Source organism: Cervus elaphus, chromosome 28 (genome assembly GCF_910594005.1).
Source record: "Cervus elaphus chromosome 28, mCerEla1.1, whole genome shotgun sequence".
Taxonomy (NCBI): domain Eukaryota; kingdom Metazoa; phylum Chordata; class Mammalia; order Artiodactyla; family Cervidae; genus Cervus; species Cervus elaphus.
Genome location: NC_057842.1, coordinates 12,246,403 through 12,274,234, shown reverse-complemented (window position 1 = coordinate 12,274,234; position 27,832 = coordinate 12,246,403). Strand labels below are relative to the sequence as shown.

Genomic DNA, 27,832 nt, shown 5'->3' with positions numbered 1-27,832 from the left:
CTGAGTTCCACAATGGAAAGATTCAGTGTTGTAAAAATTATTTCTCTATATCATCTATTAATTTAATGAAGTTCTAGTTCAAAGCAAGCAGCATTTTTTTTTTGTGATGTTCTGCCCAACAGTTCTAAAGTTCATGCCTAAGGCTATACATTTAGGAAAATCTGAAAAATAAGAGTAACTGTAAATGAAAAATAAAAGTAAATGAATTTTCCCAACCAAAGATTAGAATGTATTATGGAATTTTGATAATTAAAATATTGTGGTATTGACAACATCATATAGAAGACTGGTAGAGCTTAATAGGAATTCCACAAGCAAGTTTATTTATCAATTTAATGTATGTTAAAGATGAATTTTCCAATCTGTGTGGGGAGAATCTATTATTCAGTAAATGATATTGAATAGAGTGCCAGTAAGAAGGAAAATAGAAGGGGAGAAAGGGGGAGCAGTGACAGATTTCTCTTCTTGGGCTCTAAAATCACTGTGGATGGTGACTGCAGTCATGAAATTAGAAGATGCTTGCTTTTCGGAAGGAAAGCTATGACAAATCTAGACAGTGTATTAAAAAGCAAAGGCATCACTTTGCCCACAAAGGTCTGTCTGGTGAAGGCTATGGTCTCTCCAGTAGTCATGTACAGATGTGAGTGTTGGACCATAAAGAAGACTGAGCGCCAAAGAACTGATGCTTTCAGACTGTGATGCTGGAGAAGATTCTTGAGAGTCTCTTGGACAGCGAGGAGATCAAACCAGTCATCCTACAGGAAATCAACCCTGAATATTCATTGGCGGGACTGATGCTGAAGCTGAAGTTCCAACACTGTGGCCACTTGATGGGAAGAGCCGACTTACTGGAAAAGACTCTGATGCTGGGAAAGATTGAAGGCAAAAGGAGAAGAGGGCGGCAGAGGATGAGATGGTTGGACAGCATCACTGATTCAAAGGACATGAACTTGAGCAAACTCTGGGAAGCAGTGAGGGACAGGGAAGCCTGGCGTGCTACAGTCCATGGAGTCACAGAGTCAGACACGACTAAGCGACTGAACAACAGTGACAGGAAGGAAAAAGGAGATTTCTACTTTATATTTACATAAAAATAAATGACTGATAATGGAAGATTTCTACATAAGAAATTAAATGATACATATAGAATTACTAGAAGAATAATGTAGATGAATATTTATTTTGGGGAGGCAGATAAGGCTTTTCTAATGGTGACACAAAAGGTAGAAGTCATGGAAGAAAAGACTGATTTAAATACATTAAAAAATTGTGCATGGTATGAAAACTGTCATAAAAAAGTTAAAATGAAAATCATAATAGAAATATAGTTTATGGAAAAGTGTGTGTAGTGTGGTCACACTTTCCTAATAAAACACTCACAACACACACACACACACACACACTTAGTACCTGAATGCATATACACCCTTTCTCTGTCTCTCTGTGTCTCTCTTGCCCCCTCCCTCTCCTCCTCTCTCTCTTTAGAAAAATTTTGGAAAGGATAGCATCGAAAATGTTACTGGTGTTTACAGCTGAAAAGTGGGATTGGGGTGACTTTATTTCTATACTTGTTTGTATTTTCTGAATTCAGTTAATATGGATGAATTGAATTAATATTAATTCAATTAATATGGATTAATTCAATTCAATTAATATGGACTAACATAAAATAATTTAAGAAAGTATAATAGACTAATTCAGGGGGTGCAGACTTAGACGGAGCCCACTTCAGGTCACTTCCTGGAAGAGCATTTGGTGCCCTTCTCTGTGTTGCTTTTCAGGGTGAAGAAGGGGACCAGGGCGGACTGGGAGAAGTTGGAGCTCAAGGACCTCCGGTTAAGTATTTTTCAGTCTTACGCTGCATGATCCCAGTGGTCACTGGAGGATATCATTACTTCTGGAGTTTGGGAGAGGTCATGCAAAAATATTTCCGTAAAATTCACAGTTTTTTATATAAAAAACTGTGAATATTTTATATAAAATACCGCATCTGTCAAGGAACACACTGATTTGTACAAAGTATGCTTTTTGGAATATTTATGCAAAAGCTCTCCTTGAGAGATAATACATGTCATTCCCATGTCTCTGCTATTGACCCTAATATTTCTGGAATTCTTTTTGAATTGTGTTCAGAGTCAGTGAGGAGCCACAGTCAGTAAGGGAGCTGCTTTGGCCACATCTGATTTGGCCACATCTCATTTTGTGTCCTGAGCTGGATCATCCTGAAATGTATATTTCAGGCCGTTCCTAACTGCTCTACAGAGAATTGGGACTGACTTGGATGTAAAACAAAGCTGGTGTGGAGCCACTGCGAACCCAGGGAAATGACTGGCCTAGAGCCAGTTTATCTTAAGCCAGTGTGGACAAGTTGTCTGGAAGGGGCCACCCCGCTTTCCCGATGGAGTGTCTGCCCCTGTTGTTCCCCAGGCAGCATGTCTACAGCATCTGTTTCTGGATCCCTGCTGCTGTGGGGCCAGAAGTCTAGAATGGTAGCATTCAGGATCGAAGCGGATTCTAGAAATAACACCCTGCATCCTCATTTTGAGGATTACCCGCTGCTGTGCCCGAGAAGGGATAAGATGGGTTCCTACTGCCCCAAACCGAAATTCAGAGTATCTTTTATTGTAGAAACAGTGTAACAAAGAGTGATGACAAGTGGTTGATGGAGACCCCAGCTACATCCATAGGAAGAAGCTTTCCTGGGCTACCTTGGGAGCCTAATTGCCTTGGGTGGCATCTGTTGGTGGGGAAAAGTTACTCCAAGGTTTAAAATCACTACTGTGTGACATGTAACCGAGTTACAAACCATGGAGGAGGCAAAAGTGGAAGTGTATTCTGTGTGTGAGTTAAAAGCCAAATAGTAGTGGTAGGAGTTTAGTCAGTAAGTCATGTCCGATTCTTGTGACCCCATGAACTGTAGCCTTCCAAGCTCCTCTGTCCATGGGATTCTCCAGGCAAGAATACTGGAGTGGGTTACCATTTCCTTCTCCATAATTCTTTTATGCTAATGGTATTTTCTTTTTGTGATCAATCATTATTCCAATTCTAGATTTGTGGAAATCTCCAGAATTTTTAAAAAGAGTTTTGCCATCAGCAGAATTCCTTTTGGATTTTTCTTCTAAATTAGGAAAGCGTGTCACTCTTCTCATTGTTACCTTTGGTTATGACATCAAAGCATATGTGCTTCAACTCAAAGAATTTACTTCTCTTTCTCCTTTTGTTTACTTTTAAAGGGAGCTCAAGGTTTGAGAGGCATTACCGGCGTAGCTGGCGAGAAAGGGGAAAAGGTAAAATGATGATGGTGATCATCAAAATCAATACACATACATGTTTAAGTTTTGGGCCATTTCAAAATATCTTCTTATCTTCAACAACATCACATTTTATTTCTTATTGGGTGCTTCGTAGAAGATTGGTTAGGTTCTTACATTTCTGTTTTAAACATAGATGACAGAAATGAGTCATCCACATGACACTGGTTATGTACTGTGTGTCTTCAGTTATTGAGGATAAGCAGGAGTAAGCAGGCTGTTGTATTTCATATCTTGTCATTGTCAGTAGTTGACTCTGACGCAGCACCTGGGGTTCAGGGCAGAGGCGGAGGAGGGTGGAGAAGAGGGGGAAGGCAGAGTGCCTGGCCAAACGGAGGAGGTGTTGCCACTGGTGGAGAGGGCAGGGCAGGCATTGCTTGGCCGAGTGGATAACAAACGTGAAAACAGCTCAAACTTGAAAGTTCATGATGAGCTCAGAAATATTTTTCTTGCTCTGTGTGTGTGTGTTACATGAGTAAGGGGGTGTGTCTAACCTCTCTGTGATTTTAAGAAAATGGTCAGCACTTTTTTAGAAAGTCTATTCAGAAAACCCATTTGTAGGACTCCAGAAAATTAAGAAGAAGGCACTTTGCCCATCACCCTGTCTGACCCTCACCTCAGTCTTCACAGAACCTCTGAGACTAATCCTTGTTGCTCTACACGGAATCACATAGCCTGTCATTCACAACCAGAAAAGGATAACGTGCACACTGCCAGGGCTCAGTAAATGAACTCCAACCTTCTAGGAAAATAGGTGCACAGTTTTGTGGATTGAGGAATTGCTTTGTGAACAGTTCCTTCAGGGTCTTTTATTTCCAACTTTTTCTCTGTCTCCTTGGGTTTTCTCATTGTTCTTGGCTCCCTCTTCCATCTCCTCTGTAATACTTCTTTTCTAAAAGCATCGTGTTTTTAAAAACATATTTTTATATTTCTGTATTCATGTTACCTTAGGTAACATTTTGTTGGTACTCTGCTATTACTAAGTAACAAATCCCATTTAGTTTGAAGTTGCTGATACCCAGGCTTTTGCTTGTTTTCTGGTTTAAATCATCTCCTAAAATATGTGACCCTTATTTTGAAACCAATTACCCTTGTTGATATGCTCTTTATTTGAGGTATTTTGCTACTTGGTAGTTTTCAAAATTTTCTCATTGCCTCTGACTGTGGTCAGATTGCTTTCACTAAAAAGAAAAAAAGCTCTTCTGGTGAACTCAGACCCTTGCTGTGGTTACCTAGTAACAGCAGTTTGGGTCTGAGCTGGTGCTGAGCGGCAATGAGAGAGAGAGAGAGAGAGAGAGGCATCAAAGCCATTTCTGTAACATGAGGGCTGGCTCTGCTCCCTCCCAGCAACATGAGCTGTGAATTCAAAGGCTTTTTCAGGTCTCCCAAACCTCTTCCTTCCTGGTGGATGGAGAATGCCTTCTGCTCTATTCCAGTTTTTAGGGATGAAAAACTTTCAAGGCTCCGTGGTGCCTCTGCTTCTTCTTTGATGCTACCCATGTCTGAACCCTCTATCAAAGGTTTTCTAATTTTTAATTCTTATTGCAGACACCATCCACCTGGTTTTCTTGGCTTGACATCTACCCAATACCCCTTTGACTTTTTTAAAAAATATCTTTCATCATCTCCTCCTCCCAAGCCTGTTCATTAGGAGAGGGCTTGTTCCCTCCAAGTGCCCATCTGCCTTCTCATACGAGTGGTAAATGAGAAAAAGATTTCAACAAGGGGAGGGGGCTGTATTTTGCCATGTAGCATAGACGGAGAGCACTAAGATCCCATATTTTTGTTTTGAAATCATGTTTTGATCCGTATAGTGAAAATAAGGAAGGGATATGTACCACAGATAAGGCAGGCAGAGATAATTTCGTGATAATTAGAATTATAAAGCCCTGTAGTTTTTAGCCAGCATCTCTTGGTGGGGTGAAGCTGTTGTGCAGGAAACAGATCAATCACTTTACACAAACGGAACCTACTGTCTATTCAGGGTGGAAGAGGGGATGCTCACATCTTTTTTGCAGTTTATTCCTCCAAATCACAAGCCTGGAGTCCTGATTCTAGATCTGGGTGGGAATCCAGAGTCACAGAAACCACTTCTGGGTGTGGCAGCTGCAGGGTCCAGGGCGACTGCTATTTAGGTGGCGCCTTGGTCTTCATCATCAATGAATTCCCGCTGGGGTCCTGGGAACCCCAGAGCATGATGATCGAACCTTCCCAATAGGCTTTCCAGGTTCTCCCAGTAAGTAGCTCACATAAGCAATCAGGAGAGGGTGCTGTGTTTGTTCATTTAAGATATCCAAGGTGGTATCAAATGTTTGGTGTAGTGCTTTTGATGGAATGAGAAGATGTAAACCAATGTTTTCACCACTGAGGTTTCTGATGAAATACTCCTTGGGCTCACTGATGAATATCAGTATATACTGCAACACAAGACACAAAGCCTCTTTCTTATCTGGCTGTTGAAATTCTTTAGAAAGACTGAAGTACCCTCAGCGTGCATCACTGATCTTGAGTTCATTTTCCTTGACTTGTTTATTTGCAGGGCGCTCGGGGCTTAGATGGAGAACCTGGGCCTCAGGGGCTCCCTGGTGCACCTGTAAGTACTTTTCATGGGATCCACTGATAGATTTTTTAGCAATGATCAGTGGTAGATTTTTTGCTATTAATATATGTATGTATGTGTGCAGGTATCATTTATATATGAATCAAGTGGGAAAATGGGCAATAGTTTTTGTATTTATTAAAATTTTAAAAATTAAGTCAAGCATCTTTATTTTTTTCTTATGTACAGAGAAATGTTCTTCTGACTTGACATGGGTCTTGTTTTTCTCATAAGTTTAGTCAAATTGGTTGGTTTTTTTTTTTTTGCTTGCTGTGTTTTTTCCTTTCACTCTGGTTGCCAGGATGCCAGGAGTCACAGTAACTCTCTCATTTTGAGTTCTTGGGTAGTTCTGTGCTTTTCCTCTCATATGATTTCTGATCTCATTATTTGATATTTTGATGGTCATATGTAGATGTGTCCTTATTGTGGACTGCCTCACACCTTTTCTGGAAGTAAATAAACCAAAAAATGGTTCACTGATACTCATACCACATGAAAAAGTAGAAAAGGTATAAGTGGAATAGAATTTCCAACTGTCAAGTTCTGGTGGGAAAGAAGGAATGTAATTGGAGGATAACATCATAAGATCAAGCTGCAGACGTGTGCCAAGCAGACCTTAGAGGAAGGTGGACCTGCAAACACGTGCGAGATGGGATAGAGCAGCGAGGACAGGTAGGGAGCAGCCCTGTTGGGGTGATGGGGTGTGCTGCTGTGGGGCTGCCACTGCCTGAGTGCGGAGCTCCTGTTAGAAGATGAGCTGGAATAGACAAGGTAGAGGAACATTTTGGAGTGTCTTATGCCAATCTGGGCAATCGTAAGTGATCCGGTAGCAATCAGAAGCCGTTTGAGGTTTCAGAGCAGCTCAGCAATTCAACCAAAGCTGTATTTTAGGAAGACATGTCCTCTCATCTGTTACCACCTGATCATGTATCAACATCAACTGGATAGTTCTGACAGAAATCATTATTATTGACTGGAGAAGTAAGTAAAATATAGAGAAAAGGTTGGCAACTCATCCAAACCTCAACCCACCATGATAGTCAATGAGGCTAGAGGATGTGTGGACAAAGTGCCTGATGTCAAGGCTACCTGCAGTGTGGACCTTAATTTTATTATACCTATTCATCCAAAGAGTGCAGAAGCATTATGCATTTACAGTAAAATCAATTGACATGTAAGTCTTGGTTATCTTTATGATAATATCAATTTTTAGGACAATATAATTTTTATAAAAAGGTTTCTTGAGGCATCCATGATAAATCAAAGCCATTGAGATGAAAGAGCAATGTAAGATAATTTGGACAGAATTTTATAATTTCAAAAGCCTATCAATAAGTTAATTCTGCTCACATGAACACAATTTTATTTTCATGCAGGGTGACCAAGGACAGCGAGGACCTCCAGGAGAAATAGGTCCCAAGGGAGACAGAGTGAGTCGAATCCGCATTAATCACCACCAGCATGGAGGCTGTGCAGATCTCCTTGACGTGACCTAAGTTCACGCGGTAACTGTCTCTGTTCTGTCTCCTCCCTCTGCCCTGCAGGGCCCTCAAGGTTCTCCTGGAATTCCTGGTCTCCCTGGGCCCAAAGGGGACACGGTAAGTCCTGAGCTGTAGTCATCAAGCTCATTCTTCAAAGTGGTTATTGTAATAAAACTTTATAAAATAATGAAAGGAAGAGGGATGTGTTTCTAACGGACACTGTGTTTCTTTGTGCATCTTTAGGGCTTGCCAGGTGTGGATGGCCGTGACGGAATACCTGGAATGCCAGGAACAAAGGTAGCCGTGCAATTTAGTCTAAGGGCGATGGGGTGGTCTCTGCCCTGGCCCACCAAGGAGCTTCCATCCTTATGTCACTGGGACATTTATTGAGCTGGCTTTGGCTTTTTTCCCTCCTTTTAGTTTTTTAAATCAAGGGTCAATTCAAAATTCTTAGAAGTCAGAAAGAGAAAGGCAAATACCATATAATATCACTTATATATGGGGTCTAAAATATGGCACAGATGAACTTATCTACCACACAGAAATAGACTCACAGACATGGGGAACAGACTTGTTGCCAGGGGGAGAGAGATGGGGGAGGGAAGATCTAGCAGTTTGGGATTGGTAGACGCAAACTATTACATGAAGAATGGATAAACAGTAAGATCCCACCGTACAGCACGGGGAACCAGGCCCAGTCTCCTGGGATTCGCCATGATGGGAAAGAATATTAAAGAGAATCTATACATGTGTATATTAGTCACTTGCTTGTACAGCAGAAGTTAATACAGCATTGTGAATCAACTATACTTCGATTAAAAAAAAAACACCAAAAACAAAAAGAATGCTTGTTTTCCGAAGCTCAGTAAAACTGCCTTGTTGATGAACATAGGCAGAAGGAAATCACATATTTTGATGGCATTTCCATCCTAAATCCTATCCCACCTTCCCATCCTGAACAAGGTCACATTATAAAAGTGCACGTAAGGTCAGCTGTGCGGATAACCCTTCTACTTAGAAGGTTTTTGTCTTTCCTTTTCTTAAAAGGAAGACAATAGTTCATGCAGGTTCAACAAAAACTTTTTTTTTCAGGGGGAACCAGGGAAACCCGGGCCTCCTGGTGAAGCAGGTTTGCAGGGATTACCTGTAAGTATTCGAGTATTTAAATGTTGATTGATTTATATACATATTTTGAACATATGCATTTGAGGGGGAAACATTGTATATTTTGATAAGTTCTAGGGAAGAAAAGATGCTTTAATTATGTGTTTTTACAGTTGTACATTTTTGTACTTTTTCTCTGAATAACTAGTTAAACCACACTAAGATTTAAGTTTATATTTTGCATCTGTTCCTCTGCTTAGTTCAGTCAATTTTCTTTATATCATTTCACCAACCCTGAGCTGTGGTCCAGTCTTTATACTTCCTCCTTCTTGAACCAGTTCTGAAGCCCTAGGACCAGGGTTGAGACATAAGGTTGAGAGTATGTTCAGGGAACCATGTGAGCTATGAGATTTCATCTTTTGATTGTGTGCTATTTTGAATTATTCAGATTGGTGTTTTCCTGCATTACTGTGGCTGGAAGTTCATGTAGATTATCCCATGTGTTTTCTTGACTCTTTGGAGGCACATATTTCAAGTTAAAGGGGCTACTTGGTAATGTTGAGGACTGCCCTCCAGTTTATTATGATATCTGTCACTTAAAAAATAATTAGAGAATATTAGGCCTCTGGATAGCACCAAGTCTCAGTTAGACCCAGCATTTTCCTGCCATTTTGTTTTTCTTCTTGCAGCTTAGTGTTTTTGACAGGTTCCTGTTTTGTATTCTGTACATGAGATCATGCCAGAAGAGTTCACGTTGACCTGAAAATTCTACCAGATTCTAATTTGAAAGTTCATCCTTAAAAAGTGACTTTAGTAAAGTTCATCCTTAAAAAGTGACTTTAGTTTAGAGTTAGAATTTGCTTCCAGGGTGTTCAGACATAACAAGCCAAAGTCTCGTGGCTTGTGATAGGTCTGTAGTCTGTGGCCTGTGGATATTGTGCACAGGTCTGTAACTTCAGAACTGGGAAACTAGGGGGGCTCTCCCCCAAACTGCAGCTTTGAGGTCGTCACGATGCCCTCAGCCCCTTGGCAGTGTGCAGTGGACTTGGCATCTCATGGGTTGTCAGATGAGGTGATTGAACATACATTCCATGTGCATTCTTTCAGGGTATACCTGGAATTCCTGGCGCAAAGGGTGTGACTGGTGAAAAGGTAAAAGATGAAAACTTTGCAATTAATATTTTTCTCTACTTTCATTATTTTGCTGATGTATTTTGTTTATCATTTAAAATAGTTCCAACCTGCCTTTGAATTTATATTTGACCTTAGGGAGAAATCAAAGAGAACTGCAGCTGCAGAAAGAGTACTTTGACAAAGTGTTACTGATCAGACTTCCTTCTTGAAAGAGTCATCAGTTGCCAGTGTAAAACAGAGAAGCTTTCATTGCTCTTTACCACTTAAAACAGGGAAGATATCATTAAGCCACAGAGGTTTTGTCAATGGATATTAAGATGATTTAGCTGAAACTTAAAGATATTAAGCATATTGTTCACAGAATAATCAATGTTAAGTGCTTATATGCAAGCACTTAAAAACAATAGCCAAAAGAAAAAATTAAAGGGACAAAATATAGCTTTACTTTAAATAAAACATCCACTGTGACTAGCATAGAAATTGGTCACAATTGGATTATGTGGCTCCAGCCTTTCAGTTGTAGTGGCCCAGACAGTCTTGAGCTGAGGCGCCCCCCAATAGCAGACCATGAGCAATTGACGGTGGAGATGGCATCCCAGATACCTGCCTTCCCCGGAGCTTGCTGGCACATCCCTTGCTTCCTCATGCTGGCATGATCCTTTGTTTACAGTTTTGGTGTTGCTGTGAGGTTAAAAGGCTCAAAGAAGTGTATTGGAGGTGGAAATGATAAAGAAAGGCATATATAATTAATATTGTAAAAAGAAAAAGCCTCTCTTATTCTTGTCTGGCTAAAGACCTTCCTTTTTTGATATTTGACCTTCACTTTTTAACATTTTTGAAACTTTTGAAACTTCTAGGAATGACAAAACAGTATCCTAAATCTAAAGAACTTTGATGTATACACCAAGAGAGAGAGTCTACATCCTCCCAAATTCTCAGTGTAAAATCAGGAAGTTAATGCTGTTTAAGTGTAAGAAAGGCCTGGTCTGGGCAAGTCAGGTTGATCATTCTGCTTATTTACTTTCTGAATTAGTCTGAATTACTGTATTCTACCTTCAGGGTAACACAGGTGCTCCAGGGAAGCCCGGTCAATTGGGGAATTCTGGCAAACCGGTAAGGTGTCCTAAGTTTCCTTTTCATGCCTTGTAACCTGTTGTCCTGGCGAAGCAAAGTGTTAGGGAGTGTAACTCTCTCTGCCTGCCTTCTTCTAACAGGGCCGCCAGGGGCCGCCTGGAGAAGTGGGACCCCGAGGACCCCGGGGCCTTTCTGTGAGTACCCCTTCTCTGCAGACCCCTCCCAGAGTGCCTCCTCTGCTCCCCCCTCCCTCCCTCCCTCCTTTCTTCCTTTATTCATTCATCCAGTCATTCATCCACAAATGCCTTCTGACATTTGCTAACCCAGATTAACCAATGAAACAGGAATGCTGTTTAGATATACAGTGTGCTCTTTTCTCCAGAAAGTGGAAATAAAGATGAAATATGTTAAAAAAGAAACTTGATGACTTTCTACTCTCACCCCATGTTGAAGGAAGTATTTTACCGTAATATAAATCAGCTCTATTGAGATATTATTCATATACTATATAATTCACCCATTTGAAGTGTGTGATCCATTGAGGTTGGTACATTTGCAGAATTGTGCAGCCATCACCACAGTCTGTTTTAAAATGTTTTCATCACCTCAAAAAGAAACTTCAGATCCACTTGCAGATTCAACATTTCCCCTCCTTCCCTTTTAACCCTAGAAAACCACTCATCCACTTTCTATGGATTTGCCTGTTCTGGAAATTTCATATTAATAGAATCATGCAATATGTGGATTTTTTAATGACTGGCTTCTCTCAGCATAATGCGTCAAGGTTCTTCTATGCTGCACCATGTATCAGTACTTCATTCCTTTTTATTCTCAAATAACATTCAATTTTATCAGTTCAATTCAGTTCAGTCGCTCAGTTGTGTCCGATTCCTTGCGATCCCATGAACCGCAGCACATCAGGCCTCCCTGTCTATCACCAACTCTCGGAGTTTACTCAAACTCGTGTCCATTCAATTCTATAGACACACCTTATTTTATTCATCCATTCAGCCATTGATGGGCATCTGGATTATTTCCACTTTTTGGTCCTTATGAATAATGCTTCTGTGAACATTTTTCTACAGGTAGAAAATGTAGACTTTTTTGCACAGACCTGTTTTACTTCTTTTGAGTACCTGTGTAGGAGAGGAGTTTCTGCGTCATGCAGTAGCTCTATGCTAATCTTTTGAGAACCTGCCACGCTTCTTTCACTGTGAGTTTGTGACCCATGCATTTATTTTGCAGCAAATATAGCTATGTACATTTTCTCACTAGATACAGTTTAACCCTTAGAGAGGAACTGATGCACTCAATTTTAACTTTAAAAAAATTCTTCGTTGTCTTCATTTTAAGTTCTTGTTTTCAAAGCCTGCTGGGTAACAAAAACAACTCCAAGTGAGAACACAGAAACGTCTCCAGGCATCATTGTTGCTTTTTTCCCCCCACTTTATTTATTTATTTTTGACTGAAAGATAATTGCTTTGCAGAATTTTGTGGTTTTCTGTCATACACCAACAAGAATCAGCCATAGGTACACCACCATTACATTTTAAAGAGCGTTTCTTGAGCATGTTGAGTGAGGGTTTTCATGCTTCAGAAAAGTGAAATATCCCAGTTGAGAGTGGAACTTCTATCATATATCTGTCCACTGGCTTCTGTCAGGCGGTTTCCAGACGTTTCTCTGCAGCCAAAGAAGCTAGCTCCTGCCCCTCACGCCTCACTTACCCTTTTCTCCTCTCTGGCTGGAAGTCTGTGAATTTCTAATTAAAATACTTTCCCTAAGTTGACTGTCAAAGGAATGAGGTCAGAGCTTGATCGCATTTCTAAAATTACAGAAAGATTGAACACTGTGGGGGAGGGGCGCAGGAGCCTTAGGAAAGTGGACTGGCACATGTCATATTCGTGTTATAGAGCAGAGAACTGAGTACAGTACTGCTGATGGCCGACCCCCTGCAGATGGCGGGGCCCCCTGCAGATGGCGGGACCCCCTGCAGTTGGCGGGACCCCCTGCAGATGGCGGGACCCCCTGCAGATGGCGGGACCCCTGCAGATGGCCAGGCCCCTGCTGATGGCGGACCCCCTGCAGAAGGCCGGGCCCCCCTGCAGTTGGCAGGACCCCCTGCAGATGGCGGGACCCCCTGCAGATGGCCGGGCCCCTGCTGATGGCGGGACCCCCTGCAGATGGCGGGACCCTGCAGATGGCCGGGCCCCTGCTGATGGCAGGACCCCCTGCAGATGGCCGGGCCCCTGCTGATGGCAGGACCACACACTAAACACAAGCCTCGCGGGTGGAGTGGGCTTGGCCCATCCCCAGCTTAGGACTATGGGATGTAGAAACCAATGGACCTGAAGCCAAAAGGAGATGGGTTTGGGGCGGTGTTTCATCCTCTCAAGGTGGGGAGGCAGCTCAGAGGGAGTATTGGCTGTGTAAGTTTTCGAGCCTCACTGCAGTTTTGATTGTTCGGTTTCTGTAAGCATCCGTATTCTTCCCACCATTGCCCTGGCGTGTGCATACTTAGTCACTTCAATCCTGTCGGACTCTTTGTGATCTGGGCTGTAGCCCGCCAGGCTCCTCTGTGCATGGGATTCTCCAGGCAAGACTACTGGAGTGGGTTGCCATGCCCTCCTCCAGGGGATCTTCCCAACCCAGGGATCAAACCCGCGTCTCTTATATCTCCTTCGCTGGCAGGCAGGTTCTTTACCGCTCGCATCACCTGGGAAGTGCTGTCTCCTCACTGAGGCTCAAAGCCATGGTGTTCCTCCTCCATCACATTCCTACCCGCAGGGGGACCTGCTCATTCGACCACTGCGTCTTTACAGCCTCCCACCTGCCTCTTCTTTTGAAGCCCGTTTCCCACTGCTCCCCACTGGCGGCCCTCCCACCCCAGCTCAGGTGGTCCCCCCACTGCTCGGTTACTGCAGCGTTTCCTGATTTGCCTTTCCTGCTCACAACTTTCCTTCTTCTGCCCGCGTCTCCCAGCAGGATGCTCCTGGTATTTAGGCCAGGATAGGTGTTCCTGCTCCAGGACTCTGGCACGGGCGGGGGAGTGTCCTGCATCGCCAGAACTCCAACCGTGTCCCCACAGTCCTGAGAGCAAACACAGAATCCTGGAGAAGAATAGGACTTCACATCTGCACGCACCTCCAGGATGATCTTTGCAGAGCATGGTTTCCCTCATCACTTCTCTCCTTCCTTTAAAAACCTTCAGTGGGTTTCCACGGACAATGAAAGAGTCTGAAATCCTAAAGTGTCTGTTTGTCCTCTAGTTTTATTTCCCCTTTCTCCCTTGCTCAGAGCCTGTGTTCCAGCTAAGCTCAACTTCATGCTAATTCCAAAATACTCTCTATACTTCTTAGTCTGCCTGTTTATACTTTGTGACACCCTGCAATTGGAATGGGTTTTTCCCCTACTTCTCTAACTCAACATGCCATGTGTCCTCCTAGATATGACTGAAGTGTTAATTCTGCAATGGAGTCATCTCTTATGATGCCCTACTCCTCTGAGAGACATGATCTCTCCTTATTCTGAACCTGTAACCCTTGGTCTGTTTTTGCCCCCATGGTGTGGCTGCTGCAGAAAGGCAGGGACCTGTCTGATCCATGTTTGTGTTCCCTATGTCTTTTTATTCAGGGCCCACTGTAAGGTTGTACTCAATAAACATTCCTTGAAATGCATTGGATGGGAGGGATGATGACTTTTGCCATGCTGCTTCTGTCTACAATAACTGACTTCTCACCTACTATAAACTTTTCAGAAGAGTATCACGGGAGATTATAAATATTATAGTTCTGGAGCAGAGTTTTAACACCAAATCTACTTACTGAAAGAGACATGTGTTCTTTCATTTTACACCATTAAATTCATTTTCATAGGTAAGTTCCTGCCTTGTCAACTATTTTTCACAAATTTGATCAGTTTTCCCTGCATATCTCAAGTTGGGAAGCTGAGTAGAAGAGATGGAACCCACTTCTGATGTGTCCTATGAAAGAATCAAGGCTAACTGAAATGTGTCTTTGAAGTTGTGTTCCCCACTTTCCTCACCATTGTTCCACCAATTTCTGCCAATGCCACAGCAAAAAATATTGGAGTTTTGGCATCTCCAGTGATTACACACGAGCACATATCTTTTCCACTTGGCTTGTGTTTCTGGCTTTTTCCGTTATACTCCACTACAGGGTCTACACCCGCATCTGGGTGACTCCTGGGACCCAGAGCTGGAAGGTGGCTGGGACCTCTGCTTTGGTGTTACTGAGTAGTGGCTTCTGGTCCATTTTCCTCTTCCAGGCTTCGCAGAACTTGCCAGAGCTTTTGTCTAGTGGGTTGGGTTTGCTCTGCTCTTGTGATTTTGACTGGGATGAGTGCCATGCTGATCTATCCCAGGTTTTCTGAAGTTTATGCCCTCCTGGAGTGTGTGGAAGCCTGTCTCGTTTCTCCTGACATCCCCTACCCTGACCCCTCAGCAGTAGCTTCAACACAGAGGTCCCGCTTGGTGAGCTGCTGACTGATCCACCTTCTTGCCCCGCCAGGCTCTGGAGTGTTCCCCGCCAGTGCTTTATGGAGCAGCTGTGATGGTTACAGTGTGAGCAGATTGTGGTCTGCCTCTGTGTGTGAGGAGATAGTTAAACCTACATTAGAGAGAACTATAAACTATCCAATGTGGTAAAACTGAATAGATTTTAAAAATACTTTTATGACAAAATTATCCTTCTAGTAGGACTAATATGATCTTCAGGTGTTACTATGAAAAAGATTTGTAAAAGCAACAGTCTTTAGGAATCATAACTGATCTTCTAGGCTAAACATATTTTTGCCAGAAAGCGGCACTTAGTGTATAATGCAGACTAAGTAAAGTGATAGTTTCCCACATCTGAAACTGCAGAGGTCCTGAGGGTAATGTTCGTTTTTCAGCGAGTTAGCATTTTGGGTAATCGAGCAACACAATCTAAGTGCAGCAGAGTAAGGCCCACTCTTTTGGTAAAATAATTATGATGGCCCAAGTGTAATAAAATTGATTTTTTTCTGTGATATTTTAGAAGTCTGATAGTTCCATTTTGAAAAGGAGACTTCCGTATTGAAGTATCCATTTGTAGTTATTGAAACGAACTTTGCAAAGTAGCTGCTAGTGTTTGCTTATAAAAAGAGTGCCTTCTTGGTGATCAGTGGTCTTGACAGAAACTCAAAAAATGAGGACTAGAGACTTTTTTCCCCAAACACAACCTGTGCTTTTAAAGAAATTTGGGAGGTTTGAAAGGCAAAGAACATTTAATGAATCATTTGATTGAAAACCATAGTTTTGACTGATGTCTTTATTCTTAGATAAAACCTTGGATGAGCATGGTGGTTGGTGGTTTAGTCCCTAAGTCACGTTCAACTGTTGCGATCCCATGGACTGTAGCCTGTCAGGCTCCTCTGTCCATGGGATTCTTCAGGCAATAATACTGGAGTGGGTTGCCATTTCCTTCTCCAGGGGATCTTCCTGACCAGGAATTGAACTTGGGTCTCCTGCATTACAGAGAGATGGTTTACCAACTGAGCTATGAGGATGAGCATAGTAACTAGCATATCTGTGGTGCTTACTATGAGCTGGATATTGTTCTAAGTACTTCGTGTATCTATTTAATGCTCTCAAAACCCACTTAACAGATGAGGAAACAGATGAAGAGCTTCCCTGTAGCTCAGATGATAAAGAATCTGCTTGCAATTGCAGGAGACCCAGGTTTGATCCCTGGGTTGAAAAGATCTCCTGGAGAAGGGAATGGCAACCCACTCCAGTGTTCTTGCCTGAAAAATCCCATGGACAGAGGAGCCTGGCGGCCACAGTCCACGGGGTGGCAAAGAGTCGGACATGACTGAGCGGCTGATACTATTGCTGCTAGAGCAGAGGGGTGACTGAGCTGGTGCGCAGCAGGGCTGGACTTCAGACCCGGTCCTGGGGCTGAGTGTCCAGATCCTCATCTCTACCCTCCAGGGCCTCCAAGGTCAAGGCTCTGCTGGACATCTTCTGTTTGAAGTTAGCTTGGCAAATTCTAATAACACCAAACATGTTTAGCAAATTTAAGAGTTTAGTGTTTATGGAACTTCTGCAGTGAGCCTTCAACAAAAGTCTAAGTAAAGCTGGTAAAGACATTCAAACAGAACACGACCCCCAAAAGATTCCTGGGTCTCACCCCAGACCTTCGGCATCAGGACTGGTGGGCGGTGGGGGGGAATGGAGAGGTGGGCTGGTGAAGACACCAGTCAAATATATTTCTAACAACTCCTTAGGGGATTCCGATGCACAGGCAGAGTTGGCAATTACTGGTGGAAGTCTGCATCTTTTTTAAAGCTTTGATTGACTTCTTAAATAGAGATGGATTGGCAGATGTATCTTAACATGTTGGATACACATATGGTGGCTCAGAGCACTCAAGAGAAAAAATAGAGCATTTTTTTTAATGGTCTTCATATTTTCAGTGGTAGGATTTTGCCTTTTGTTCTGGTTCCTTCCAAATCTCTTGTTAAAAGCTGTGACTTTTGTCGTGACATTTGTAATATCAGCTGTGTGGCAGAATAACTATTTCCCTACCAACCTCCCTGGCCACATCTGAAAATATGGTTTCACTACAGCTGTTGAAACATTAGAGATTTATCATTTATTTAGCACACGTGTGGTTACCAGGTTAGGGTGAATGGCTCTCTGCAGGATGTATTTAGTTTAACCTGTGTTTTTAAAGATTACTGTTTCTGTCTTGATTGCTCATGCTCATCTTAGTTACAGGTGAAATTAAAGAACTAAGGGGAAGAATATGCATGTTTTTAGAACACATAGAAATCTTAAGAATGGCCAAGACAATATCTTGCCCTAACTTTTGTAGCTGTTTGGTCATTGTGAAAATAAACATTAACTTTTTTTTTCACAGTAAAATAATTTCTATAGAAATGCCTAAGTTCAGAATGGCAAAGGATTTATAGAATGGAAGTAGAATAAAAATAAAGACCCACATGCCATGTGTTTGTGCAGGGGTAGGAGAGGGACTGCTCAACATTTCACCCACCCCTCCCTCAGTCCTATGTGTGTGGCCCTGTCGTGGCTGTGGGTCAGCAGAGTGGGCCACCTAGATTGGGTTCTTAGCTCTTCATTGGTTTTACCAAGGGCTGCCAGGGCTTGGAAAAGACTAGGAACTGAATAATAACAGCTCGTGAAAGACGGAGAAAATAAGGTTCCAGCAGAGAAAATCTTTGCCTTTGCCTGGAAACATGATTAATCTCTCAAAAAAGTAAGTGAAAGGTTACATAATCCTTTATTTTCATTTAGCCCTTTGGTTTGTGGAAGACAAAAAAGGGTGTATCAATCACCTTTGTCTTGGATAGGATGGCATAATGGTTCATTTACTTAGAAATGAATACTTGAGGTTGTTTCAAGAACCTTGCTTTCCCTTTCTGATATAATTAACTATGTTTTCCACCAGTGACTATTAATTGTTCTGTGAATTAAGGTCATTTTATCCCAATGATATTTAGGATCTTTATCAGGGTGCAATTCAGAAATAATTAGAAAATGCCAGCAGAGTTGATATACTGAAGAAAATCTACCTGGAACTTCAAAGTGCTGGAGCAAAGTGATGGGGTGAAGCCCAACCTTTATGTTTAGAGACACAGAGAAGAATCTATCACAGTGGCTGGCTTTCACTTGACTTGCCTCTTTCTAGCATCTGTTCTCATGAGGCACTGCTTTGGGCTTCCATGCTGCTCTCAAGGGTTAAGGACCAATGTGTCATTCAAACTCACACATTGGACAGAACATTCATATGAAAGTTTTTGTAAAGCACTTCACTGTCCTTCACTGTCTCTTGGAGTTTGCTCAAACTCGTGTCTGTTGAGTCGGTGATGCCATCTAACCATCCTCTGTCACTCCCTTCTCTTCCTCTCCTCAATCCTTCCCAGCCTCAGGGTCTTTTCCAGTGAGTTGGCTGCTCTTTGCATTAAGTGGCCTAAGTATTGGAGCTTCAGCTTCAGCTTAAAGGATTTAAGAGCATTTTGTTTAAATCACCTATAAGTCATAAGAAACGGCTATCATGAAATTATAGCTCATAGAGGCTTGTAATTTGGCAGACATTTCTTGATCCTTTAGAGCAACTGAAAATGCAGAAAGTTTATGGACTTTGACATTTTGTTCTTTTTATAGATGAATGCATAGCGTATGGGTCAGATCAGGATAATCTTCTTTATTTTTTATTTTTATTTTATTTTATTTTTTTTTCCAGTGGGTTTTGTCATACATTGATATGAATCAGCCATGGATTTACATGTATTCCCAATCCCGATCCCCCCTCCCACCTCCCTCTCCACCCGATTCCTCTGGGTCTTCCCAGTGCACCAGGCCGGAGCACTTGTCTCATGCATCCCACCTGGGCTGGTGATCTGTTTCACCATAGATAGTATACATGCTGTTCTTTTGAAATATCCCACCCTCACATTCTCCCACAAAGTTCAAAAGTCTGTTCTGTATTTCTGTGTCTCTTTTTCTGTTTTGGCCAAAGAACTAAACAGACATTTCTCCAAAGAAGACATACAGATGGCTAACAAACACATGAAAAGATGCTCAACATCACTCATTATTAGAGAAATGCAAATCAAAACCACAATGAGGTACCATTACACGCCAGTCAGGATGGCTGCTATCCAAAAGTCTACAAGCAATAAATGCTGGAGAGGGTGTGGAGAAAAGGGACCCTCTTACACTGTTGGTGGGAATGCAAACTAGTACAGCCGCTATGGAAAACAGTGTGGAGATTTCTTAAAAAACCGGAAATAGAACTGCCATATGACCCAGCAATCCCACTTCTGAGCATACACACTGAGGAAACCAGATCTGAAAGAGACACGTGCACCCCAATGTTCATAGCAGCACTGTTTATAATAGCCAGGACATGGAAGCAACCTAGATGCCCATCAGCAGATGAATGGATAAGGAAGCTGTGGTACATATACACCATGGAATATTACTCAGCCATTAAAAAGAATTCATTTGAACCAGTCCTAATGAGATGGATGAAGCAGGATAATCTTTTATCAGAAGCACTTATAAATATCAAGCATTAATATGAAGTTGTCATATCATTTTAAACACAAACTCAAAAGACTACCTTCATTTTTATGTACATCATCCAGGAAATGTAATTATTTATCCAGCAACCTCAGTGTTCAACTTAGTTGAACATTCATTAGAAATGAAACAAGCTTTTAACAGATTTCATAAAAGTGTATGAAATTCTCAGGGAAAGAAATTGAAGAGTTCATGTGATTCCTTTTCTCAAAGGGCTTACTTAGCGTTTCCAATAAAAAATTGAAATTGGTTCACAGAACGAAATTAGAGTGTTCTTTTGGTGCAACTACATTATAAATTGTACTTTTCAAAGTCTTTAATCTTTTAAGACATATGTAGAATGATTGGAGTGAAGAATTATTTCAGAAACTTTATAAATTTCTTCTATGTATGTCTTTTTGAAGTTGCAGAGGTAATTTAAAAGCAAACATCTCTGTCCTGTGTCTTTTTCACCCTTTTGAGGTTCAAGATCATTTGCCAGCTACTGCTTTAAAATGTGCTGTAGATCTGAAATTTACTCTGGGTTTTAGACAATTATGTGGAATTCAAAATTTTACTATGCTTGTACCTCTAGGACACATAGTCTAAATGAGAGGATAAAGCGTGTACACAAATAGCCGTAATCTAAGCTGGATGGTGATGTACGTGCTGAAAATCCCTATTTGCCACTTCCGGTAGATGTTTCAGGAGTGATGTCTATCGAACAGTCTCTATTCACAGTGAGCAGCGTTAGGCCTGTCAGGGCTCGGGAGGAACACTGAGGAGGCTGCAGACAGTTTACATAAAGGTCTCTGCCTTCAGTTGAAGACGGGGAGAATGCTTTGGTGACCTTAGTATATGTGTAAACAAAAACCGAGGTAGCTTGGTTGCTTTGTTGATGTAGTAATCATACATTTGCATTTCGGCAGACTGCCTGGTTGACTGTCCTGCTCATGTGTTTCTAGGGCAGCAGAGGTGAAGTAGGACCAGTGGGACCCCCAGGGCCACCGGGTAAACTGGTAAGTGATATTTCTAGTCCTCAGCAGTGGGTTTGCTTTATGCAAAACATAGTAAAATTTTAAAAAGAGCAACGAGAGAAAAGCAATTTGCAATGAGTAATGGAATCATCCTTGTTTGTTTTTTGTTCCTATGTGAATGTGTGAAATGTAAATGGGGAATTCAAATTAAATCTAGGAGACCCTCAGAGGGTATTTTAATCAGTGTGGTTTGTAGCATTTATTTTAAAACTGGGGGAGATACGAAGTGCTCCATTTGGCCATGGTTGTTCTTGGACTGGGAGAGAACCGTGTGTGAAAGCTGCCTTTCATTTCTCCAGCTGTGATGTTTACACAGCTGGGGAGGCAGGGACTCAGCCCAAAGAGCCCTTCCTTGTTGGGAAGGTGTGCAAGCCTGGGAATCGGGGAGCTTGGAGGTGGGATGGAGGAGGGACTGACTGTCTTCTCCTGAGATCTGGGAGAGTGGGAAGTCTGAGCAGCAGTGTTAAACCAACCGCAGCACTTTTATTCTAGGCGTGAGTTACGTCTGGTGTGTGTGCTACCAATGTCGCAGTAACAGCGGGTCTGGGGATATGTTTTATTTCAGGGTTCTCTTGGCAGCCCCGGCCTTCCTGGCTTGCCTGGCCCCCCTGGACTTCCTGGGATGAAAGGTGACAGGGTAAGATACCCAGCCCTCTGGAAAGTTCCCTATTTGGAAAGGTGATTTCTACTATGTTGAGAAACCAAGCTTGCTTTTGGCCCAAGGGAGAATTTTTCTGGGCATTGCCATAGAGAACTATCAAGAAAGATTTCTAAAATTACAGAGAGTTGAGATTAAGAAGCAAAAAAATCTATTAATCATTTATCAGAAGGGAGAAAATAAAAGCCGAGTAAAGGGGAAATTTCAGCTGTAATCACACTTCCTATTCAGTTCTCAGTTTCTGCTCTTACTAGTCACATTTTACATGGATGTGGTCAGAGGGCAGTTCAGGTCACCAGTTGTCAGGCAGTTGTCAGTTTCTCCAGGTCTGATGCGACTCTGGCTAGAGAGTGAGGAGGTGGAGATTATTCATCCTTGTTCCTGTTCACTAGCCCAGTAGGGGAGTTGGTTCACTTGAGATTGTATAGTTAAAAACCTCAAAATACTGAAAAAGAGTGTTTTATTCATTGCAGGGTGTAGTTGGTGAACCTGGTCCAAAGGGTGAGCAGGTAGGTCCCGGCATCGGAATCCTGTGAAACGTGTGTTTAATGTGTACTAATGTGTTTCATCAGCAGGGGGCATGGGCTGATCTGCCGGCGTGGGTAGAATGTGGAGGCTCCAAGGGCTTTATTTATTGAAATTAATTAATTTATTTTAATTGGAGGCTGATTACAATACTGTAGTAGTCTTTGCCATACATTGACATGAATCAGCCATGGGTGTACATGTGTCCCCCATCCGGAACCCCCCTCCCACCTCCCTCCCCATCCCATCCCTCAGGGTCGTCCCAGTGCACCAGCCCTGAGCGCCCTGTATAGTGAGTGAGACCCAGGGTCTAATTAGGTTTGTAACCTTATCTACTGTTTTAATAATCCAACTTAACGGTGGCCCTGCCTTCCAGAATGCATACTGTCCTTCCTTTGAAAAGAGGGACCCTCTCTCTCGTTCACCAGATGGGTTTCCTCCAGTGATGGAGCCTCCATAGCCTCATCACAGTGTTCTAGCTTTTCTTCACTAAGAACTTGGCAAATACGATGCATATGAATTAGAGTTAGTTTTTGTCCTGAGGTTTTTTTTCCCCCACCTATAAGAGCCCTTCTTAAGTCTTACCTAATTATCCAGTTGCTGACACAGTCATTCATCCTTAACTTTAGCTGAAACTCAACTTCACCTTCTGGCTTTCCTCTGGTCCTGGGTTAGACTAGCCCCTGACAGCTAGGTTGGAAAACCCTTAAGGACGTGTCGTATTTCTGTGTGACCTTGGGAGCACTGTGGGAACTTCTGAATTTTTATCAGTGTTGACTGGGTAAATTTGAACCAAGGGACTAAGAACTTTTAAAATGTGACTTTTAATTTTTAGGGCGCCTCTGGTGAAGAGGGTGAAGCTGGAGAAAGGGGTGAACTCGTAAGACATTTTTCCTGGATATTGGTGGAGCTTCACTGATTTTGAACTGTATCAGATGTATTTCCTTCTTCTTTTCTCTGGCCCTGCTATACTTGCTGACTTCTTTCAGGGTTAAGATGTTTCTTACATAAGCTCACAAACCACCCCCCAGAACTGAGCCAAGGTCAAGCAAAATGCAGGGGAAATACCCCGGCGTTGGTAGATCTGGCCTAGAGCACTGGAAGGACAAAGTGTTCCCTTTAGAGGGCATGTTTGCTCATTTTTTTCCATCTAGAAATTCCAGGTGATTCTTATATGACTGCAGAAAGTCTATGAATAGTGCCTATCATGGAAATAAAGCTAAAACTTTATTGTGGTTTATATTAATAGTTTATTGTAGATAGAAAGTTGTGACTCACAAGTTTGACTGTGGGTGATTTCCACGGTCTTTTGGAGTCCAAAACCAACTCCAGAGGAGGCTTCTGCTAAAGCTCCAGGAAGGCAGGGAGAAGGCGAACAAGTCATCACTGCCTCCAGCACTTCTGTCTGCTGGCTCTCCCTTCCCATTACGATGCAATCAAACAGAACCTACCTAGTGTGGGAACTTACATTTGGTCCTTTGCTGTGGTAATGACAGAGTTCTCAGAAAATAGTTTCAGAGGACTTTTAGTTCAGGAGAAAATGTTGAATAATATTTTCTTCAGGTTTTTTAGGATTTAGAGTTAATATAAATGTAACACATGAATTAGACAAAGCTGCCTAGCTATTAAATAAACTAGAAAAGGATGATTTCAATTTTATATTCCATTGAAACTGTTCATTTTATAAGCTAAGAGAATGTTTAAAAATCATCCTGTTTTGTAATGAACATGCACCAATGTGCTAGCATGAGCTGAATTCATACCTAGAGCTAGTGGTAGGAGATATGCAAGTTTTTTTTTTTTTTTTAAAGCATGCATATTTGATTTGATAGACTTTGAGGGATTTTTAAGAATACTGCTAGAGTTTCAAAAATGAAGTCATCTGATTTAAATGTTTATTAAGTTTTATAACAGCATGCTAGTTTAATATCTTTTGACTTACATGTTTTAATTCTCGACACTTAGCATTTTAGGTCTGGATGGAACCTTGGAGAGCCCTGATTCAACCCTACTATTTAACAGACGAGTTAGCCAAAGGCTGGGGGTTTACAAAGTTTACACAGGGTCATGAAGTTAAATAGCAGAACTGGGACCAGAATCCAAATTTTGACTCATATTTTTTTCCTGCAGTGTCAGGGTTCTTCTGTTCATGGTTTTCTATTGACTTTGGCAGCATGATAACCTTTTCAGTGTTTTTTAGTAAACTATCAAATGTGAATACATTGTTCTAATATGATTTCATTTTATTGATTTAGGGAGATATAGGATTACCTGGCCCAAAGGGATCTGTAAGTATAATGAATAGTAATGGTATAAAAATAAAATATCATTAAAGCTATAAAAACAGAATGCTTTGCTTTATTAAATCATTCTGTAAAATTCAATTCTAAAAGGTCTTACCTTTAAGGAAGTTAATGTCTAAATTTATGCTTTAAGTAGTGGATTAGTCCAAAGGAGAAAACAACTCATAACAGTGTAAATGGATCTGCCTTTTGACCTAACCACTCTAAAGGAAGTTTTTATTTTATTTTTTTTCATATTATAAATGGCTCACTGAGTATATATTGTAATTTCTTCCACAAATGGATTGTTTTATAAGAACTGATTGTGCTTTGCAGTGACAAGAACATAACTGAATTTCATTGTCAGTCATATCATTGCAAATATTTCAATAATTTTCATAATCTCCTGGGTGTTCTAGTTGGAGAAGTAAGATACAGGCATGGTACACAAGAAAATATGGATAATTATTAGGGCTAGAAAATGATCATTTCATTCAGTTTCTCACTTTTCAGAAACTAATCCGATGTCCATAGAGATTAGATGTATTCAGAATTATATAATCAATTAGTAGCAAACCTAGAATGACTTGCTAATTTGAAAGGAATATACATCTTAATACAATAACAAATTTAAGATAATGCAAGGAGAAAGGATGAAGCTCAGACCTCAGTGTCAAGGGCATCTATCAGGAGTTTCCATTAATCCCCAAGACTTCCTTTGTCTGGAATCCCTGCCATTCTTCTGTCCAACAGATGACAGTTAGTGACATCTAGATTAGAAGATAAAGCTTACATGTCTATCCCTCCTGTGCTTAAAACCCTTCGAGAATAGCATTTGTAGAATAAAATCAGACTCTTGGCGAAGAATACAAAGCCTTCAGTGAAGCGGTTGCAGCCTCACCAGCCTCATCTCTGACCTCTCTGGACATTATCTGTTTGTGGTTCTTTTTACTTGGCATATTCTCTTTAACAACATGTGCTGTTCTCCTAGTTTGGGGCACCCTTTCTCTTTCCTTAGATTAGTACCTCCTACCTAAGCATTTAGCCCAATCCTCAGCCCAACCTTCTCCGGGAGGACACTCCCAGCCTTGGTTACAGTGCCCTGTCCAGGGCTCTTCACGCAACCTCGATATGGAAAGTTTTATATTATCTTCCTGTGTTCATACTGGACTGCCCTGGTGGTTCAGACGGTAAAGAATCCTCCTGCAATACAAGAGACCCGGGTTTGATCCCTGAGTCAGGAAGATCCCCTGGAGAAGGGAATGGCTACGCACTCCAGTAGTCTTGCCTGGAGAATTCCATGGACAGAGGAGCTTGGTGGGCTACAGTTCATGGGGTTTCAAAGAGTCGGCATGACTGAATGATTAACACACACACACAAATGCACACACCTGTATACATACAACCTCTAAACACCATGCGACAGTCAAGCTTCAAAGAACATCTTTATGCCTTAGAATGGTTTAGGATTGAGAAACACTGTAAAGGGTAAGCCTGGACAGAATCTGATAATGGAAATCCTACTTCACTGTCTAGAAATAATCAGTAATGTTCAAAGGTGATAATTCAAGTTATAAAAGAAAAAGGTGGATGAACAATGCAGGTATCAAAATGAGTTAATTTCATTTAAATTTGGATGCAATACTAGGAATTAGCTCCTGACTGATCACCTCCCTTCCCATCCCATCTTTTCTGTCACTACCCAAGGAATACTGATGAAATTAAAGTGTACCGTCTGGGCTTCCCAGGTGGCACTAGTGGTAAAGAACCCGCCTGCCAATGCAGGAACGTAAGAGATGTGGGTTCAATCCCTGGGTTGGGAAGAGCCCCTGGAGGGGGGATGGCAACCCACTCCAGTATTCTTGCCTGGAAAATTCCATAGATAGGGGTCTGGCAAGCTATAGTCCTAAGGGTCACAAAAAGTTGGACATGACTGAGCACACACACATACTGAACGTTTTTAGAAATTGCTATACCTTGCATTCTAGTGACCTGACAATACCCAACTTTAGTTTCACAGCACATCCTTAGCTTTCTCCCTTGAGCCTGACTCTCAGGAAATCTTTTTAAGCCATAATTTCTTCAAGAAGCAATTTTGACAAGTTGACTTAGATGAATATTATTATTTTTTGTGTGTGTGTGCAAAGAAAGATTGGAAAAAGCATCCCTGAGCTTTCTTAAGATGTGTCTGGTGGAAGCATCGCTTCATTACCATTTTTCCTTCAGTTTAAAACATCTGAATGTTGAATGAGTTGACTTTTCCTGGAGAAACGTTGGTATGAAAAGGAAGCCGGACAGAGCAGCTTTATGAATATCAGATCTAGAGCACTGGCATTCCCCCTTGCTCTTTCACTTTTATCTTCTCATTTTTATTCTGTAAACAAGTCACTGTAACTACTATGTCACAAATTCCACTGGAGGTAGCTTAACAAAAAATGGATTAATTCAGTTTCTCTTTGAAACAGTTTTTGTAGATGAAGACTCTAAGATGCTCTTAGTGGTCTGCTTTCAGAAGAAAAATCTAACTGGTATATGGTTTCATTTTAATGAAATAATTGATTTTTTAAAACATCTTTATTACTTAGATTTTTAACTTCCTGTATCCTTAGATAAATTATGGGCTCACTCGTTTTGTTCTGGTATCTTAAATGCAACATTTTAAATGGGTTGATTCAATTCATGTTAGTGTTTTATAATTCCTGGATACATCTGGCTTCCTCAGATTCTCGAAAGACTGTTATAAATTAGGCTAAATAACTTATGTTCTTGGAAATATCTTTATTTTATGCTTTCTGTATTGGTGATACACAGTGTAACATGTCTTGTGAACTCAGTAGACTTTCTGTGGCCCAAAAGAGTTAACACGATTTATTAAAAACAAACTTGCTCTTAGAAATGGCTTAAAGTATGAAGAATGTGATTTTAAAATGTGTTATTTCCATTAACATTTCGAAATAATATCTAGGCCCCAAAGAAAGATCTTTACAATGTTTACTTGCCTGGAATTCTGAGAGACTGTGGCATTATGTGTGTTCACCTTGAGGCTTTGTAACCTCTGAGCAAACGCCTATTGGTGCTTATTAGATTTTTAACTTGGGGGGAGGCAGAGTGTCAGTGCTTATATCAGCCTGAAGCAGGCGCCCCCCTTGTGTTCAGCCTGGACTTAACGTGCGCCCCTGTGTTCCAGGCGGGGAACCCTGGGGAGCCTGGCCTGAGGGGGCCCGAAGGCAGCCGGGGGCTTCCCGGAGAGGAAGGACCCCGAGGCCCGCCGGGCCCGCGCGGCGTGCAGGGGGAGCAGGGCGCCACCGGCCTGCCCGGGATCCAGGGCCCCCCGGTGAGTGCGGGGTGAGTGCGGCCGGCTCCGGGGTTTTCCTCTGGAGGCGCCGCCTGGGGGGTGGGGGCCAGGGGCCGGGGGCTGCGGGCTGCGGGCGGCGCTTGGGAGGGACCCGACCTCAGCTCCGCGGCGAGCGTGGAACCAGTTCTGTAAATCCAGCCACTGGTCCCTTGCCCAGCCTGCCGGTTTACCATTCAACAATGCCCTCTTTGTGGGCTTCGCTCGTGG

The 27,832-nt window shown here is 41.9% G+C and overlaps 1 protein-coding gene across 1 annotated transcript in view; it reads left to right on the top strand.

The window, feature by feature from the left end:
* The window catches only part of COL9A1 (collagen type IX alpha 1 chain), a 90,948-nt gene that overhangs the window by 43,491 nt on the left and 19,625 nt on the right, over positions 1–27,832 (top strand). Inside the window, exons 19-34 of the mRNA XM_043889850.1 lie at positions 1,782–1,835; positions 3,234–3,287; positions 5,851–5,904; positions 7,287–7,340; positions 7,455–7,508; positions 7,635–7,688; positions 8,484–8,537; positions 9,603–9,647; positions 10,689–10,742; positions 10,844–10,897; positions 20,734–20,787; positions 21,371–21,442; positions 21,937–21,972; positions 22,824–22,868; positions 24,244–24,276; positions 27,458–27,604. Of these exons, the coding sequence (XP_043745785.1) occupies positions 1,782–1,835; positions 3,234–3,287; positions 5,851–5,904; positions 7,287–7,340; positions 7,455–7,508; positions 7,635–7,688; positions 8,484–8,537; positions 9,603–9,647; positions 10,689–10,742; positions 10,844–10,897; positions 20,734–20,787; positions 21,371–21,442; positions 21,937–21,972; positions 22,824–22,868; positions 24,244–24,276; positions 27,458–27,604 (918 nt within the window). The remainder of the gene's footprint in view (positions 1–1,781; positions 1,836–3,233; positions 3,288–5,850; positions 5,905–7,286; positions 7,341–7,454; positions 7,509–7,634; positions 7,689–8,483; positions 8,538–9,602; positions 9,648–10,688; positions 10,743–10,843; positions 10,898–20,733; positions 20,788–21,370; positions 21,443–21,936; positions 21,973–22,823; positions 22,869–24,243; positions 24,277–27,457; positions 27,605–27,832) is intronic.